Source organism: Anoplophora glabripennis, unplaced genomic scaffold (genome assembly GCF_000390285.2).
Source record: "Anoplophora glabripennis isolate ALB-LARVAE unplaced genomic scaffold, Agla_2.0 scaffold262, whole genome shotgun sequence".
Taxonomy (NCBI): Eukaryota; Metazoa; Arthropoda; class Insecta; order Coleoptera; family Cerambycidae; genus Anoplophora; species Anoplophora glabripennis.
Genome location: NW_019416428.1, coordinates 197,572 through 212,866, shown reverse-complemented (window position 1 = coordinate 212,866; position 15,295 = coordinate 197,572). Strand labels below are relative to the sequence as shown.

General features: G+C 32.1%; 1 protein-coding gene across 3 annotated transcripts in view; it reads right to left on the bottom strand.

Moving 5' to 3' along the window:
* The window catches only part of LOC108907237 (long-chain-fatty-acid--CoA ligase 5), a 205,661-nt gene that overhangs the window by 86,925 nt on the left and 103,441 nt on the right, over positions 1-15,295 (bottom strand). For all 3 annotated transcript variants that reach the window (XM_018710820.2, XM_018710821.2, XM_018710818.2), the window contains exon 2: positions 9,923-10,080. In XM_018710820.2, coding sequence (XP_018566336.1) covers positions 9,923-10,080 — 158 coding nt within the window. The remainder of the gene's footprint in view (positions 1-9,922; positions 10,081-15,295) is intronic.

The window sequence follows — 15,295 nt, the reverse complement described above, 5'->3', positions numbered from 1 at the left end:
TAATCTATATTATGCCAGTAAGAGGCAATACGCGTAGTTGTAACAGGTTGTAGGTTAAATCCGTGGTCAAGCAGTGTGCCGCTCAATGCTCTCGATACACAATGCTACTGCCAAAAAAATATGTGCCACACTCTCGACCAAGCAAAGCGTCAAACTCACTCGAACACGCATAATCTACAACGAAATGCACGGCCAATGTACCTCAGCGAAAAACCTGGATTATTCACCGGCACGCCAGGTCGACAGAGCAGGCTTAAGGGTGTTGCTAGATACGTATCGAATAAATTGATCGATGCGAAGATTCAGATCAGAGGCAGACATGTATATGTTATTGTACAATGACGCGGATAGTGGGATTACTAAAATGTGACACAGTTGATGCTTCGTCACCATTAGTAAAAATAGCATCTATTAAAAACTTCGACTATTTTAGATATGCGCCTGTGACCTCGGTAAATGTTGAACGTCATTTTCGTTTCTGAAACGGGTATTTAACGATCGCCGGAAACGATTAATCGCAGAACACTTAGGACAACTGTTAATTATTTTCTACAATCGCTTTCCTTACAAGTTAGAAATTATTATTTTGTTAACTTTTGCTGGTACTTATTATTATATACTATACCTAGGATATATTTTATGGTAAGTACACATGTGAAGCGTTTAGTGCCGAAAAATAGACACTCATACTATTATGCAAATACTTACATATACAGGATGATTCATTAACAATGGGAAAGTCGAAAGCTGAAGATACTACACGTGAAATGGTGACGATTGGTGCAAACATGCCTTATCCGAAAGTTAATAGTTTCGGAAATACAGGGTGTTGAAAGTAAAAATTTTGAATCGTCTTTTTGCGATTATTCTGAAAATATGTAGGTTAGGAACTTGAAAATCTGTGAAACTATATTTTTTTAGGCGACGAATAAGATGCGTGTTGTAATTTCAGCATTGCTCGTAGAGGGCGCCACTTACGACCAATTTTACCGAAAATTTAGTTAATAACTTTTTACCCTGTATGTCTAACATGAAACTTGATTCAAAACCTGAAAGAGCAATCATTTTTCCATTAATTATGTACTCTTGTTTCATTTCGGTATCTCGATCCGTTTTCGAGAAAAATCGATTTAACGAACACTATGTTTTGATAATATGAGAAATTAAAAGCGAAACAAACCAAGTGTTTCTTCGTGTTATTACAACAATTAACAATAAAACAAATAAAATACGTAATTATGATTTAAAGTAATTGTTCGAAGAATCCACCGTTGACACTGATACATTTTACACGTTTTCTGAAAGATCTTCGAGTTTGAAACAACATATTGGGATGGCGTCTGACTTCGTTGGCAGCGATTTGTATTCTTTGCCGGTTTACTTTTTTTTTGCGAATTGGACATTATGTAGAGGAAGACCTAATTTAGCGGAATTGACATGAAAATTTTCTAATTTTTATAAAAGGTGGTCAAAAAAAATGATCGAATATAAAGTTCAGAAAATGTGGAAAATTCGAAATTTTTAAATGGAGACCCCCATTTTTTTAACGTATTCGCATTCTGCACTAAAATTGAGCGAAACTTTGTTAAAGTTTTCCTATACCTAAACCCAATCGTTTTCATTTTATTTACGAATAAACATTCCCCTTTGCCTAAAATGGTGTTTCCTTTTATTCCGCACATTTTAATCATAACAATGAACATGAACTGTCACAGGTTTTAATTCTCACTTCACCTTTAAAAATGCCAGAGAGATTAAATTATACTCATGAAGATTACTTAAATTTGTTCGTTATTTATGGACAATATGATAAAGTTATTTTAAGAACTTGTGACATATCCAGAAGACCCGAAATTTTTTAAATTTTCTATTTTCTTTTTCACTGTTTTTTGAGATATTCTTCTGGATATCGAGCAGCAATCGTGTGTCAAGTTCTTCAAATAATCACATTGTCCATAAATAATAAACAAATTTAAATCATTTTTATGAGTATAATAATTTAATCTCTGTGGCATTTTTAAAGGCTATTATTAGTGACAATTAAAAATCTGCGACAGTTGTCATGTGGTTGTTACTTACCTGTCACGGCCAACCTAAAATGTGCGGAACCAATGGAAACGCCATTTTAGGAAAAGAGAAATGTTTATTCGTAAATAAAATAAAAACGATTGGGTTTAGGTATAGGGAAACTTTAACAAAGTTACACTCAATTTTAGTGCAGAATGCGAATACGTTAAAAAAATTTCAATTTTTCCACATTTTCTTGAACTTTATATTCGATCATTTTTTTTGGCCATCTTGTATAAAAACAGGAAAATTTACATGTCAAATCCTTCTACAAAATGTCCAATTAGCACAAAAAATAAACCTGTGTTTCCGGGAAAACTAAATTTTGCTGACAGTCTGCATCTGTCAATTTTTCAACTTATAAATAAATGCTCTTTCCAAAAATGCAATCATATACGGGGGGTTCCATTTAAAACAATATGGTGCACCCAATCGTCAAACCCAAGTCCATGCTATTTCTGCTTGTACGGACAAATGAAATATTTAGCGTACAAAACAGAAATTCTAACGTTTGGAGTTACCTACGTGAGAAAATTAAATTTAATAATAATAACCCGTCAGATAGGAGCATCACTAACATCTTGTACCAAATTCTGGATACGCCGAATACGATTCTGTATTCAGAAAGTGGAAACAATTTTGAACATTTTAGACTTGAGGCCATGCTTCAGGGACGAATTCCTTGGGTGAAAATAAACATTTCTTTAATTTTTTTAAGATAAGGTCACCACTTCTGAAAATATTTCAATGAAACGAATACCTACTTCGTAACGTCTTGCATTTCTTTACTGTCAGCATCTTCAGTGGTGTCTGTACAAGAGCGACTCATTAGCGGCGAAGCTTTTTCTACATTTAACAAAAGTGTTTCGTCTAATGTTTGAATATTCTATGAAAGGATGTTCGTAAATTATTTGATTATAAAGATTTTGTGTTTCACGCAGATTAAAACTTGAACGACGTCTTCTTGATCACCACGCAGGAAAACAAGAGATAGTAGATACATTATTATTCCAAGTACCCTATAGAATACTTGAAATTTAATATTTGGTTTTCAGCATATTGGAGATATTTCTGAATCACACGATTGATTTAAATTTAAATGTGAATAACCTTTTTAAAGTCTGTTTAATGTGATTTTATATTTATTTATGTTTTGAATTATAAAAAAACAGAAACGATCACATTCCAGTTCACCTTTCTTTCTTCTTGCAAAGAAGTAGTAAAGGTTGAAATGAATAATCTGGAACATCATATGTTCACTTTCGTATTTAAATAAGTATATTACATCTGGAATAAATACCTAAGAAAAAAATGATTAAAGAAAACCTGTCAATTTTTAATTTTAAGGAAAAATGTTGTGACACGGAATTTATAACTAATATTTTTTTCGTCAGTCCCAGAAGTTAATATCTCAATATAAAAAAGTTGCTAAAAGTAACTTAATTTTAAACAAGATGATTGCCCTTCTTTATAATCCTCTTTTCTGAAAAGATTTTACTAAAACTAACATTATTTATGTACCTCACTATTATTAAATAGAAGAATTTGTGAAAGTTTAGGCATTAAAACTTTTTTCTATCAGGTATGGAAAGATTGAGAAAGATTTATATTACTGACTTAAATTGAATATGGATGTATTTCAGTAAGATATAACTAGAGGTTGAAAGCTGTAGGCTGGGTTCTCTTTTATGGATTTTTGTTCAAAAAGTGGTAACCATTGCCTTTTTTATAACTCCACTCTTTACTTCATAAAAATATACAGGGTGATTCATTAACAATGGGACGATTGGCGCAAACATGCCTTATCCGAAAGTTAATAGTTTCGGAAATACAGGGTGTTGAAAGTTAAAATTTTAAATCGTTTTTTTGCGATTATTGTGAATATATGTAGGTTAGAAACTTGAAAATTTATGAAACTATATTTTTTTAGGCGACGAATAAGATGCGTGTTGTTATTTCAGCATTGCTCGTAGAGGGCGCCACTTACAACCAATTCTACCGAAAATTTAGTTAATAACTTTTTACCCTGTATGTCTAACATGAAACTTTATTCAAAACCTGAAAGACCAATCATTTTTCCATTAATTGTGTATTCTTGTTTCATTTCGATATCTCGATCCGTTTTCGAGAAAAATCGATTTAACGAACACTATGTTTTGATAATACGAGAAATTAAAAGCGAAGGAAACCAAGTGTTTCTTCGTGTTATTACAACAATTAACAATAAAACAAATGAAATTCGTAATAATGATTTAAAGTCAGTGTTCGAAGAGTCCACCGTTGACATTTACACATTTTACACAAGAAGAGACATGTGGTTCATGCACGACAGAGCTCCACCGCATTTTTCTTGGCCAGTGCGTGCATATTTAGATGCAGTTTTTCCAAATCGCTGGATTGGCCATGTAATCATTTTTGCTTGGCCATCCAGAAGTCCGGACTTCAATCCTCTTGATTTTTGTATTTGGTCTCGAATGAAAGATATAATTTGGCTCGTGTGAAGAGCCCTGTTTCTCTGGGAAAACTAAATTTTGCTGACGGTCTGCAACTGTCAACTTTTGTCTAAAAACCAAAATATCTCGGAAACGGTCAATCCTAAGTATGGAGTATGCTATATGTTTGAACTTAAAAATAAATGCTCTTTCCAAAAATGCAATAATTTAATTGCATTTAAAGTAAGAAAGTTGGTATCGACTTCCGGTATAACCGGAAGTATGATGACTTCGAAAATATTTTAGTTTGATAGGCCCCGCGGCCCGTATCACACCGCCACAATTTAAAAAAAATCCATGCAGCAGTTTCCCAGATAGCCATTGATGGAGTTCGTGGTGAGACACTCTGTATAGTTTCTCAAACTTTACGCGGGTTGCATTAGCCTCACAAGAAATTTGTCTGTCATGTTAACAATTTACTAATTTGTGACGTCCGATTAGATCCAGTTCGGCATATGATGAATAAATCTTCGTGATCTGGGATGTATAATGTATCCTATTAGGATAGCGTTCCGTATAGGGCCCAAATGCCTGTATTATTACCTATTATATATGTGTCATTTTGGCAAAAATGTTCATCACTACTTAGTAAAAAAGTCAAAATATTTGTTAAGGCACTAACCATGTCCATAGTAAACTTACAATAACATTTAAATTAAAGCCAATTAATAAAAAACTCAAACCTAAACTTAGAACAAAATAATTAAAAAAGCAATGACTTTTAGAAACAATAGCAATCACCAATTTATTTGCGTGCGATAGAAGGAAACGATAAGTTTAACTAATTACAGAAATTGCTGTTGATGATAAAAATATTTATTATAGATACTCGTACTTAGAATTGCATCAAAACAACCCATTGTTCCGTCAAAATCTTTCAGTCGTTTCATTTTTGCTTATTTTTTGATAAAAGTCTGTTTGAAAAAATTATCAATAAGAAGCAGAATTATATCAACAAGACATACAAATAATGTATGAGCTTAAAAATAACAAAAATTAATCAAAATCAAAGTTTACATTCTAATATGAAGAGAAAGTACTATACCTCCTCTTATCGCCTCCTATCCTTCTAAAAAACATTTTGTCTATTATGTTGTTGACTATGTACAATGTTCATTCGTCAGTAACTAATTTCATATAGACTATACCCACTAGTTTCCAATTTTTTTTGTAATCTATAATACCCTACTGTTTTCTGGTGAATATAAGAATGTACGTACGTATTGTTTTTTATTAAACTTTGAACAATTTCAGAATCATTTCTTTATTTGATCACTAAATAATATCAAGCAAATAAACTTAACATTTCTCTACGAATTTTGAATGATTCTTATGAAAATTAATTTCAGTCTTTGTTATAAACAACATGTGTGCGATAAATCACAAAGCAAGACACATTACTTTTAAGTATAATGGAAATATACAGGGTAGCCCATCGAAAACGTACCGCAAGGCATTACAGGATAGTAAAGAACTTTTCGGCAAAATCCAAAAACAGGTCAAATTTATTTCTGGGGGGGACAACTTTTGGCTCAAAAAGCATACCAAAATCTACAACCCCCTAAGTAGGGATGCCATCCCCTAAATTTTTTCAAATGGGAATGGGGGTCAAGTGGGGGGTCATTAGAAAAGGCTTTTAATTCTCTATACATCGATTCTTACTTTTTGAAAATCGATTCATTATTTTAGAAAATATGCAGCTTTGAAAATACGAACAATATTTTTGACGAGAAATGCGAAAATCGATTTAATTTTACTTCAAAACTTACGGTATTAGTCAAGTAAATGCTGAAAATGTTGTCCGCCAACTTGCATACAATGATACAGGTTGTCTTCAAACCGTTGTCGAACATTCTGGAGCACTTGCGGTGTTACTTCGCGACATACATTAATGATTCGTCCTCGCAGATCTTCCAAGGTATCAGGTGGAGTGCTGTAAACTTTGCTTTTAATGTGCCCCCAGAGAAAGAAATCTAAAGGATTTAAGTCGGGTGACCGAGGGGGCCACTCAATTGCACCTCTTCGTCCTATCCAGCGTCCTGGAAACGTCTCATTTAGGTAATTGCGCACATTGAGCGAGTAATGTGGAGGAGCTCCGTCTTGCTGGAAAATCAGTTCGTGTTCATTGTAAGCAGGGTCGTCCTCTATGATATTTGTTAGAGCTGGGTCGATGACATTTTGTAGTAAATCCAAGTACATATCGCCTGTCAAATTTCCAGGAAGGAAAAAAGGACCTACAATGGAATTTCCAAAAATACCTGCCCATACATTCAACTTCTGGGGGTGTTGGGAGTGTGTCTCATGGAAAATCCTTGGATTGGTATCAGCCCAGTAACGACAATTATGGCGATTCACTAAACCATTCAAGAAGAACGTACACTCGTCCGAAAAACACACATTAAAGAGGAAATTATCGTTTATCGCTCGTTCAGTCATTATTTCGCAAAATTGCAAACGACGATCAAAATCGTCTTCATTTAGCTCTTGCACTAGCCGAATCTTATAAGGATGGAATTTGTATTTTTTTAATATTCGTTGGACACTTGTACGACTCACTCCTGTCGCAGTAGCCAATTGCATTGTACTCAGCGTACTATCCATTGCCACTTGCCCCAATACCGCTATTTCCGTAGGTTCATTTAGTACCGGATTTTCAACCTGCCTCTTTTTGTTATGAACGGAGCCAGTTTCGCGAAATTTGGCCACCAATTCGCGAACAATTTTTCCAGACGCATGTTTCTCAGGATGCCGTTGGTTGAACAGTTCGGCGACCCGATTTCCGCATTCATTGTTTTTGAAAAAAAGCTCAATAATTTCTACTCTTTCTGGAATTGAGTACACCATAATTAATCAATTTAAAAGACTCGGCAGTATTGGTACTCTTCAACTACAAGTCACAAGACAGTTATCTAGCAACTTCTTGTGGCCTATCTAAATACGAAACAAAAAGCGGACAATTTTTTGCTCACCAAAATCAGGCTAAAGAATTCGCAAATCAGAAAAAAAAAAGGCGAATTCTTTTGAAGGAATTTACCAAGCTAATACCGTAAGTTTTGAAGTAAAATTAAATCGATTTTCGCATTTCTCGTCAAAAATATTGTTCGTATTTTCAAAGCTGCATATTTTCTAAAATAATGGATCGATTTTCAAAAAGTAAGAATCGATGTATAGAGAATTAAAAGCCCTTTCTAATGACCCCCCACTTGACCCCCATTCCCATTTAAAAAAATTTGGGGGATGGCACCCCCACTTAGGGGGTTGAAGATTTTGCTATGCTTTTTGCGCCAAAAGTTGTCCCCCTCAGAAGCAAACTTTACCTGTTTTTGGATTTTGCCGAAAAGTTCATTACTACCCTGTAATGCCTTGCGGTACGTTTTCGATGGGCTACCCTGTATAATGATTTAATAATATTCTCTGTCGGTTTTTAATACAATGAAGACTACCTATTATTTTCTTTCCGGCATATGCGGAATATACAAATTTCTCTATTAAATTAAAATTACTTGCTGTACAATGACTTCTATATTACTACTAGAAAGTTTAAAGCAGCCGATAATACGTTTTTTGAAATCTCTTAAAATAGAAGAAAAGCTCTGAACCTAAAAGACTAAGGACTGTTTATTTATTGCTATGCAGGAACCGCCTTTTAAACTTTTTAAAAAATTTTCGAACAATAATTTTTATATTTAATTGTAAGTAAGAAGTAAAAACTGGAATAATTACGTTTCTTATAATCAATTAATTAACAAAAACAAATTTAATATACCTTGACCAAACACCGTATCTACACCATTGGATTTGCAAGTTCAACGTACACCAGGTTATGTAGGTTAATAAACTGTAACTGTTTCAAATTTTATATATTTAACTAAAACCGTTTTTGGGATATTTAATTTTTACGGAAATAAAACAGTTATTATTCTTGGAAACCGTTTTCTCTTTGTAGTCCGTAGAAACTTTTCTTGTTATCTATTTATAATTTGTTTACAAGTAGGTACTATGTACCATGTTGGATGAAGAAGTAAACCGTATTATTATCATCCTTAAAAAACGTGAATACAAAAATGTCAGTTTAGGGAAATTTAACTTTTTCTTGCACTTCGAATATTTCTTAGAAATTCGAAACTATAGTTAAAAATGATTTGATAATGAACGAAGTGTATTTGGGGCTCTTACAAGATAAATATAAATTTAGTGTACCCTTCAATCTCAGTATTTTTTAAAAATAAACAAGTTATACATGCTGTCCTAAATTTTACAAACTTTTTTCCAAAAACGAACAGTAAAGAAGATAAGTGATATAAGAAAGAGATTATATTTTAATTTATTATAAAAAAAATATTTTAAACAGCTGCCCACATAAATTATAAACGTTTTTGAAAAATAACGGATCTGCATAGATACTGACATAGTTTGCAAACAATTATACAGGGTAATAATAAACAAAGTATAAAAAATCAGGGATTCATTTTATTTATAAAAATAATAAGTACTACAAGTTCCTAGGACACAACGGAGTCACGTAACCTCAAAATTATTTGTGTTAAAATTGATATTTTCTCACAAGTCTTTCCGGGTTAAGAGTTTATTTTTTCAGATTTGATACAATTGCTATTGGTAACAAACTACATCCGTGAATAAAACAATCATCAAAATTCTAGAAGCTTAAAGAGCTTAATTGGCCTTTATTGACCAGAACTTTTCTGTTTGCGTGTTGTTTAAAAAATAATCACAGAATCCCACAAAAAAGAAAAGTAGTCTGTTCCAAAGATTAGACCCATGTATTCTTATGTTTTTTGGCGCGCTGAATTAGAATCAGGAGTCAGAATTGATCCACCACCCTTCATTTTAAATCGCAAAAAACCGCTCTTAAGTACAAAAAATATGGAAAATTCACAGGCACACACAAAAAAGAAAAGTGGTCTGTTCCAAAGACTAGACCTATGTATCCTTACGTACATTGATGCTGTGAATCCGAGTCAAGGCTAGAATTGCTCCATCATCCTTAATTTTTTTTTAATTGCGAAAAACCACCCTTAAATACAGAAAATACCAAAAATCTCACTTTGGAGGAATCAGCATTAGGTATAATTGTAGAAACCGACAAAACCGACAGAAAATAGTTCTGAAATTGACGTAGGAAAAAATCCATAAAATTAAATGGCATAGAAATTTACTCTGACTTACTCAGAAATATCAGAATTTGTACGCCAAAGACATTTCAAAATTATTTAACGACTACGCCAAATATATTTAGACATGTGTTTGCATAATACATAAAGAATTACCCTCTGTGTTATCGAAACTTATTTAACGGCCAATCTCTATGTAAGCAGTTAAAACAACTCTATTGTATTACTTACCTCTTCTTCTATAATGCACTGTGCATCTAGGGGAAACAGAGGTCTCTGAGAAGTGGGCCTACTTGTTAAGTAATACGCAGAAGCTGCTGCTACTCCTGTAAGAGCCAACGCACCAGCACCTCCACCAATGTAGAGTAAGTACTGCTCCATATCATCCACTGAAATGAAATCATTTATTAAGAAAAGAGGAACATTAAAAAATATATGTGCACACAAGTACAATGTGCAACTTGAAGTAGCGATAACAAACAAACAACAATTAGAAAAGAACAAATCCTGTACAGTTCTGAGTAGATTATTTCTAATAAGAACTTACATGTCGCATGAAATTTTTTCGTTAGGCGCACAGATTATGAGTAAAAATCCAAAAACTAAGTCACTTTAAAATTTAAATAAAGGATATTCAGTTGGACATTTGACAGTTCATTCATTTGACAGAAATTTGACTTTACCTATGATGTTCCTTGTGTTCAGTGATTTTTATTTGACCACCGTTTTTATTGTTACCGGCAATGTTAATTATTAATTAATTATGAAAGATGTCCGGTACAAGGTATGGCAACATGACATACCAACTTAACAAACAAAAGAATATTACCAATATTAGTTTACACGTCTATTAATGACCATTACTAATAGTTATAATAAGTTTTTGGACTTAAGTTGAACTACTTATAAAATGATGAACATACAAAAAAGCTTAAGCGGCACAAACGTTGTAGTTGAAAATGGTCTATCCGAAAGTTACAGTTTTTTTTGACAGTAAAGACATCTCAAATACCTTCTAATTTTGATGCCGTTGTTTAAATTCTACACGTAGCTGAAAAAAATGGCTCTCTACGAAGTCTGGTGTTTGCCGTTCAATTGTTTCTATGTACTTATTAATATTTTATATTCTTGAATAATCTTGAGAGTCCTTACGAAAATATCTTTTTTTTTATTTTATCTAGCAAAATTCGAGGGAAAATTACTCAAAGTTTATCACATTGTCGCTGTTACACCCTATATATTTAGATATATACGATTTATAGCAGTTGTGTTTATATAGATCCTAAACTAAAAAAATTCTTACAGATTTTGGTGCGCCCAGGAAAACCTATTTGTTTTTTTATGACACTTCACTGATCTAATTACACTTAAAGCACCTCGATGCAGCTTGGACTGAGCCCAAAACTAAAACAGTAATAGATGTACTCACAGAGAAACGTATTTTTTATTCTACACATTGAAAGTAGATAAACAATGAACGTAACTTGTGTTACTCTACCTAAAAATATTACATTTATTGAGGGATATTCAGAACGTTTCAACTTATGTGTAATTCATGCTTCCATATTTTTTTTGAATTAACAACAACAAACCTTTTAACATTTTATCAATGAATTTTCCAATTTTATTTTATTTAAACGATTGAGTGAGATAGTAGGTACCTATCAGTTTTAAAAAACCTTCCAATTTATGCAGAAAAACAAAAGGTAAGTTATTTTAAAAACAACAGACAAATAGTTTATTTTTTACTTCTTTACATAAGTGTACAGTGGGTCCCAACGAGAGGAGTGGCTGTAGATAAACTGTCGATTTAAAAAGAAAATTTAATTTCCTTCCATGAAATAATTCTTTGTTAACATTTAATGGGAAGGCCGTTCCGAAATATAAGAAAAATTTAAAGTATCCCGACTTTACCTATTTCGTCAGCGATCTATAATACGTACCTGCTAAGTGTTTTGAATTTATACTGAAATTTGGAGACGTTCGAACAATTTGTGAGTATATTTTTGAATTTCACCTGTGCTTTGAATATACCTAATATTTTATGTTTATTAATATGGACCGTTCTCAGTAAATGTTTCTGGCAATAGTAATAATAGTTATACAAAAAGGAATAGTCATGGATATTGCATTGGAAGCGGGTATTAATGCTTATTTATTTATTTTAGAATATCTACAAAATTTATTACAACTACCTAACATCGAATATTATGTGTATTGCAATTGCTTGACCAAATTTTGCCTAATGACGGATTCTTCGTTACAAATAAATAAAAAAAGTTTTCTATAAACATTTATTTCAGGTTGGAAAAACGTGTTCAACTGAATACGAATCTGAAAGCCTTTTGTTTAATTAAATAAATAGTCGAGTTATAATTAGTTTTTAAAATGTACTTTAATACTTGTGTACGCTGCCACTGTAATCATGTATTACAAATACATGAATTGTAAGCAACCTACAATGCATGTGAAGGGAGTTAGTACCGTTAAACGGTGACAAAGCGAAGGGCGTCATCGTCAGTTGTTGTTCCGCATTTGGAGACAGTACATCTAACCTAACTGTGTTTTTCATCGCTGCAAGCCATCAACACACTATTTATTTTTGTGTATTTCATTTATCATTATTGATTACTGCTTGAGTTTTTTGCTAAGTTACTTTGTTAAGTACTGTTTGCGTGGCGAACACCCACTCAACAAAAGTAACTCGCGGCGAATGGTGCGGAATTGTGCATGCTCTGCGACTAATGCGCGACGTTATTTGCGGTTACACTAGCTTCTCCAGCGGTGGGGTATAAAAATTACTAAAAAAGGATTTAAAAAGATTAAGTTTTTACGACGGAATTTGAAAAAATAAACTATTGATACACGTTTCTAAAGGTCAAAGGAAGCGTCTGTATAAATATGACCCCACTCAAAGTTACACCCTGTATATTATGTATAATGTAATATCTATAAATATTCAGAGAGGCTACTTGGAGGTCTTAAATTGGNCTATTTATTTTTGTGTATTTCATTTATCATTATTGATTACAGCTTGAGTTTTTTGCTAAGTTATTTTGTTAAGTACTGTTTGCGTGGCGAACACCCACTCAACAAAAGTAACTCGCGGCGAATGGTGCGGAATTGTGCATGCTCTGCGACTAATGCGCGACGTTATTTGCGGTTACACTAGCTTCTCCAGCGGTGGGGTATAAAAATTACTAAAAAAGGATTTAAAAAGATTAAGTTTTTACGACGGAATTTGAAAAAATAAACTATTGATACACGTTCCTAAAGGTCAAAGGAAGCGTCTCTATAAATATGACCCCACTCAAAGTTACACCCTGTATATTATGTATAATGTAATATCTATAAATATTCAGGGAGGCTACTTGGAGGTCTTAAATTGGAAAAATAGGTCAAATCATTTATTGTGGTTCATTCCGCGAGTTTATCTTTGTCAAAGAGGTGATGTTAGAAATAAAAGATAACTTCTTTAAAAGTTTAAATATAAATTGTTTCTTTATTCTCGGGTATTTTGCCACATGTGAAAAGAATTAAAAAATTAATTTAATAAATCCCTGTATCAACAACTTATTGAAGTGCGCCACAAATAATGGCGTGTATTTTTTATTTCACGGCTTTTTTCAATGTGAAATAATTGGTTAGGCAAAACTATTTCCATGAAAGTTACTTTTGACTAATTCTTTTTGTGCCGGGGTTTATTTAATCAGTTGTAATTTTTTTTCGCAGCTGGTAAAGTAAATAACGAAAAAATTAAAGCAATGCCACAAATAAATAACTTCAGACAATATCTTTACATTTTTAAATTATTTCAGTATGTCAGATATTTCAGTATTATTAGTAATATAATAATAGATAATAAATTATTTTTTAAAATTATTAATTAATATGGAGGAGATAACATGTTTGCTAGATATAATGGATGTAATTCAATACCAGGTGAGGAATTTAGTCTGCAGAATAATTGTTTCCTACAACCCCAATGTGCAATTTAACAAAAAATAAAAGATAATATAAAACAGGCATAATTAAAAAAAAAATTAAAATAGTAACTTTCGATCATTAATGATTTGACACTTTTTACAATAATTACTTTCTCATAGATTAACATTTGTGTCTCGAAAACGGTGGTTCTAACAACATATGCAACATTTTCTTGTAAAGCCTTTAATGCTCTATTACAATAGTGAGTCAAATTTAAAATAGCTTACAAGAAAAGAAAGCCAACAGAGAAGATTACGTTCACCATTGGAATTACATCCCTGTATGTATTAAACCTGTAGTACATTTTTGTGTGTCAATTTTAATTCAAATCACTTCAGTCATTTTTTTCTGTAATTTAAATACATATTTTTTTTTTCTAAAACCTCAACAGTATACTTTCCGAGTATGGGAGTTTTCTGTTGATATATGATTTTTTTTAATTTGTGACATTCACCAGAGCATTTTCAAATATTTGCAAATTTTTTTTGCATGCATATTTTTGTATCCGATCAATCAAAATTTGGTACAGACGTCTGTGGTAGTCACATATTAATTGTTTTTTAAAATACAAGGTGGAACTGAAATAAAAATGTATTTTCGAAAAGTTAAAAACACTCACTTTAAAAAATTTTTCAGAAATAAATAATAAATATTAAAACTACAAAGATTTCTAATAAACAATATGCAGTATAACTTGTTTGGGCATCATTAATAATGTTATTTTACAAACATTTTCTTTCTATAAATTACCAAAACGCTTTACAGTATCATAATACAAGTAGGTAGCTTTATTTATTTTAAACAAGCAATAATAATTTTTACTTAAGGTAGTTATCAGCTAAATTGACACTATTCGAGATAATTACGAAACTTTCAGTTATAATTAATTAGGTACGCACCTGATAGATAAGTATTTAGCAAAATTTCAGCACATTAGTTTCTGAGGTATGGTTAATTCAGTATCTCAATTATTGTGCACATTTATAAAAAATCTCGAGACACGTCGATTGTGGATTCTGAAATGACATCTTGCAACGTAAAAATTTCATACCCAAATTCAACCTTCTTCGAGTGGCAGTAGCAACCCCTAAATTTAAATGAGAAGGAGCTTGTGATACCTCAATTGAAAAGTATGTTCATTGCATATTCAAAAATGCTATGGTATTAATATTTAATGCAAAAATTAATGGTCTGCTTAACGAAATTTGTTACAACAAACAAAAATATAATAACAGCGTTTTCATCTTGTAGGCTAGCAAAAACAATTTCAGTGTTCTTTTTCAACATTTTCGACTAAAAAGAAGATATAAAAACTTGTCAAAATTATTCGTAACTCACATTGCCAATTTTATTGAAAAAAAAATAATGATTGCGGTTAGATCGGTCACGCCCCAGCTGTTGGAAAACGTTAGAAGACATTTTTATTTACGATTAGGATGCGGCCAAGACGTTCAAGGAACTAATTTTGAACATCTTCGTTAAAATTAATTTTTTTTAGTTTGCTCCAGCGAATTTCGTCAAACTGATGAATTTATTTTTTTACTGCTAATTTTTGCAATAAATATTAAAGAGAATGAAAATACCTTTCAAATGAGGTATCACCAACCCTTTCTTCCC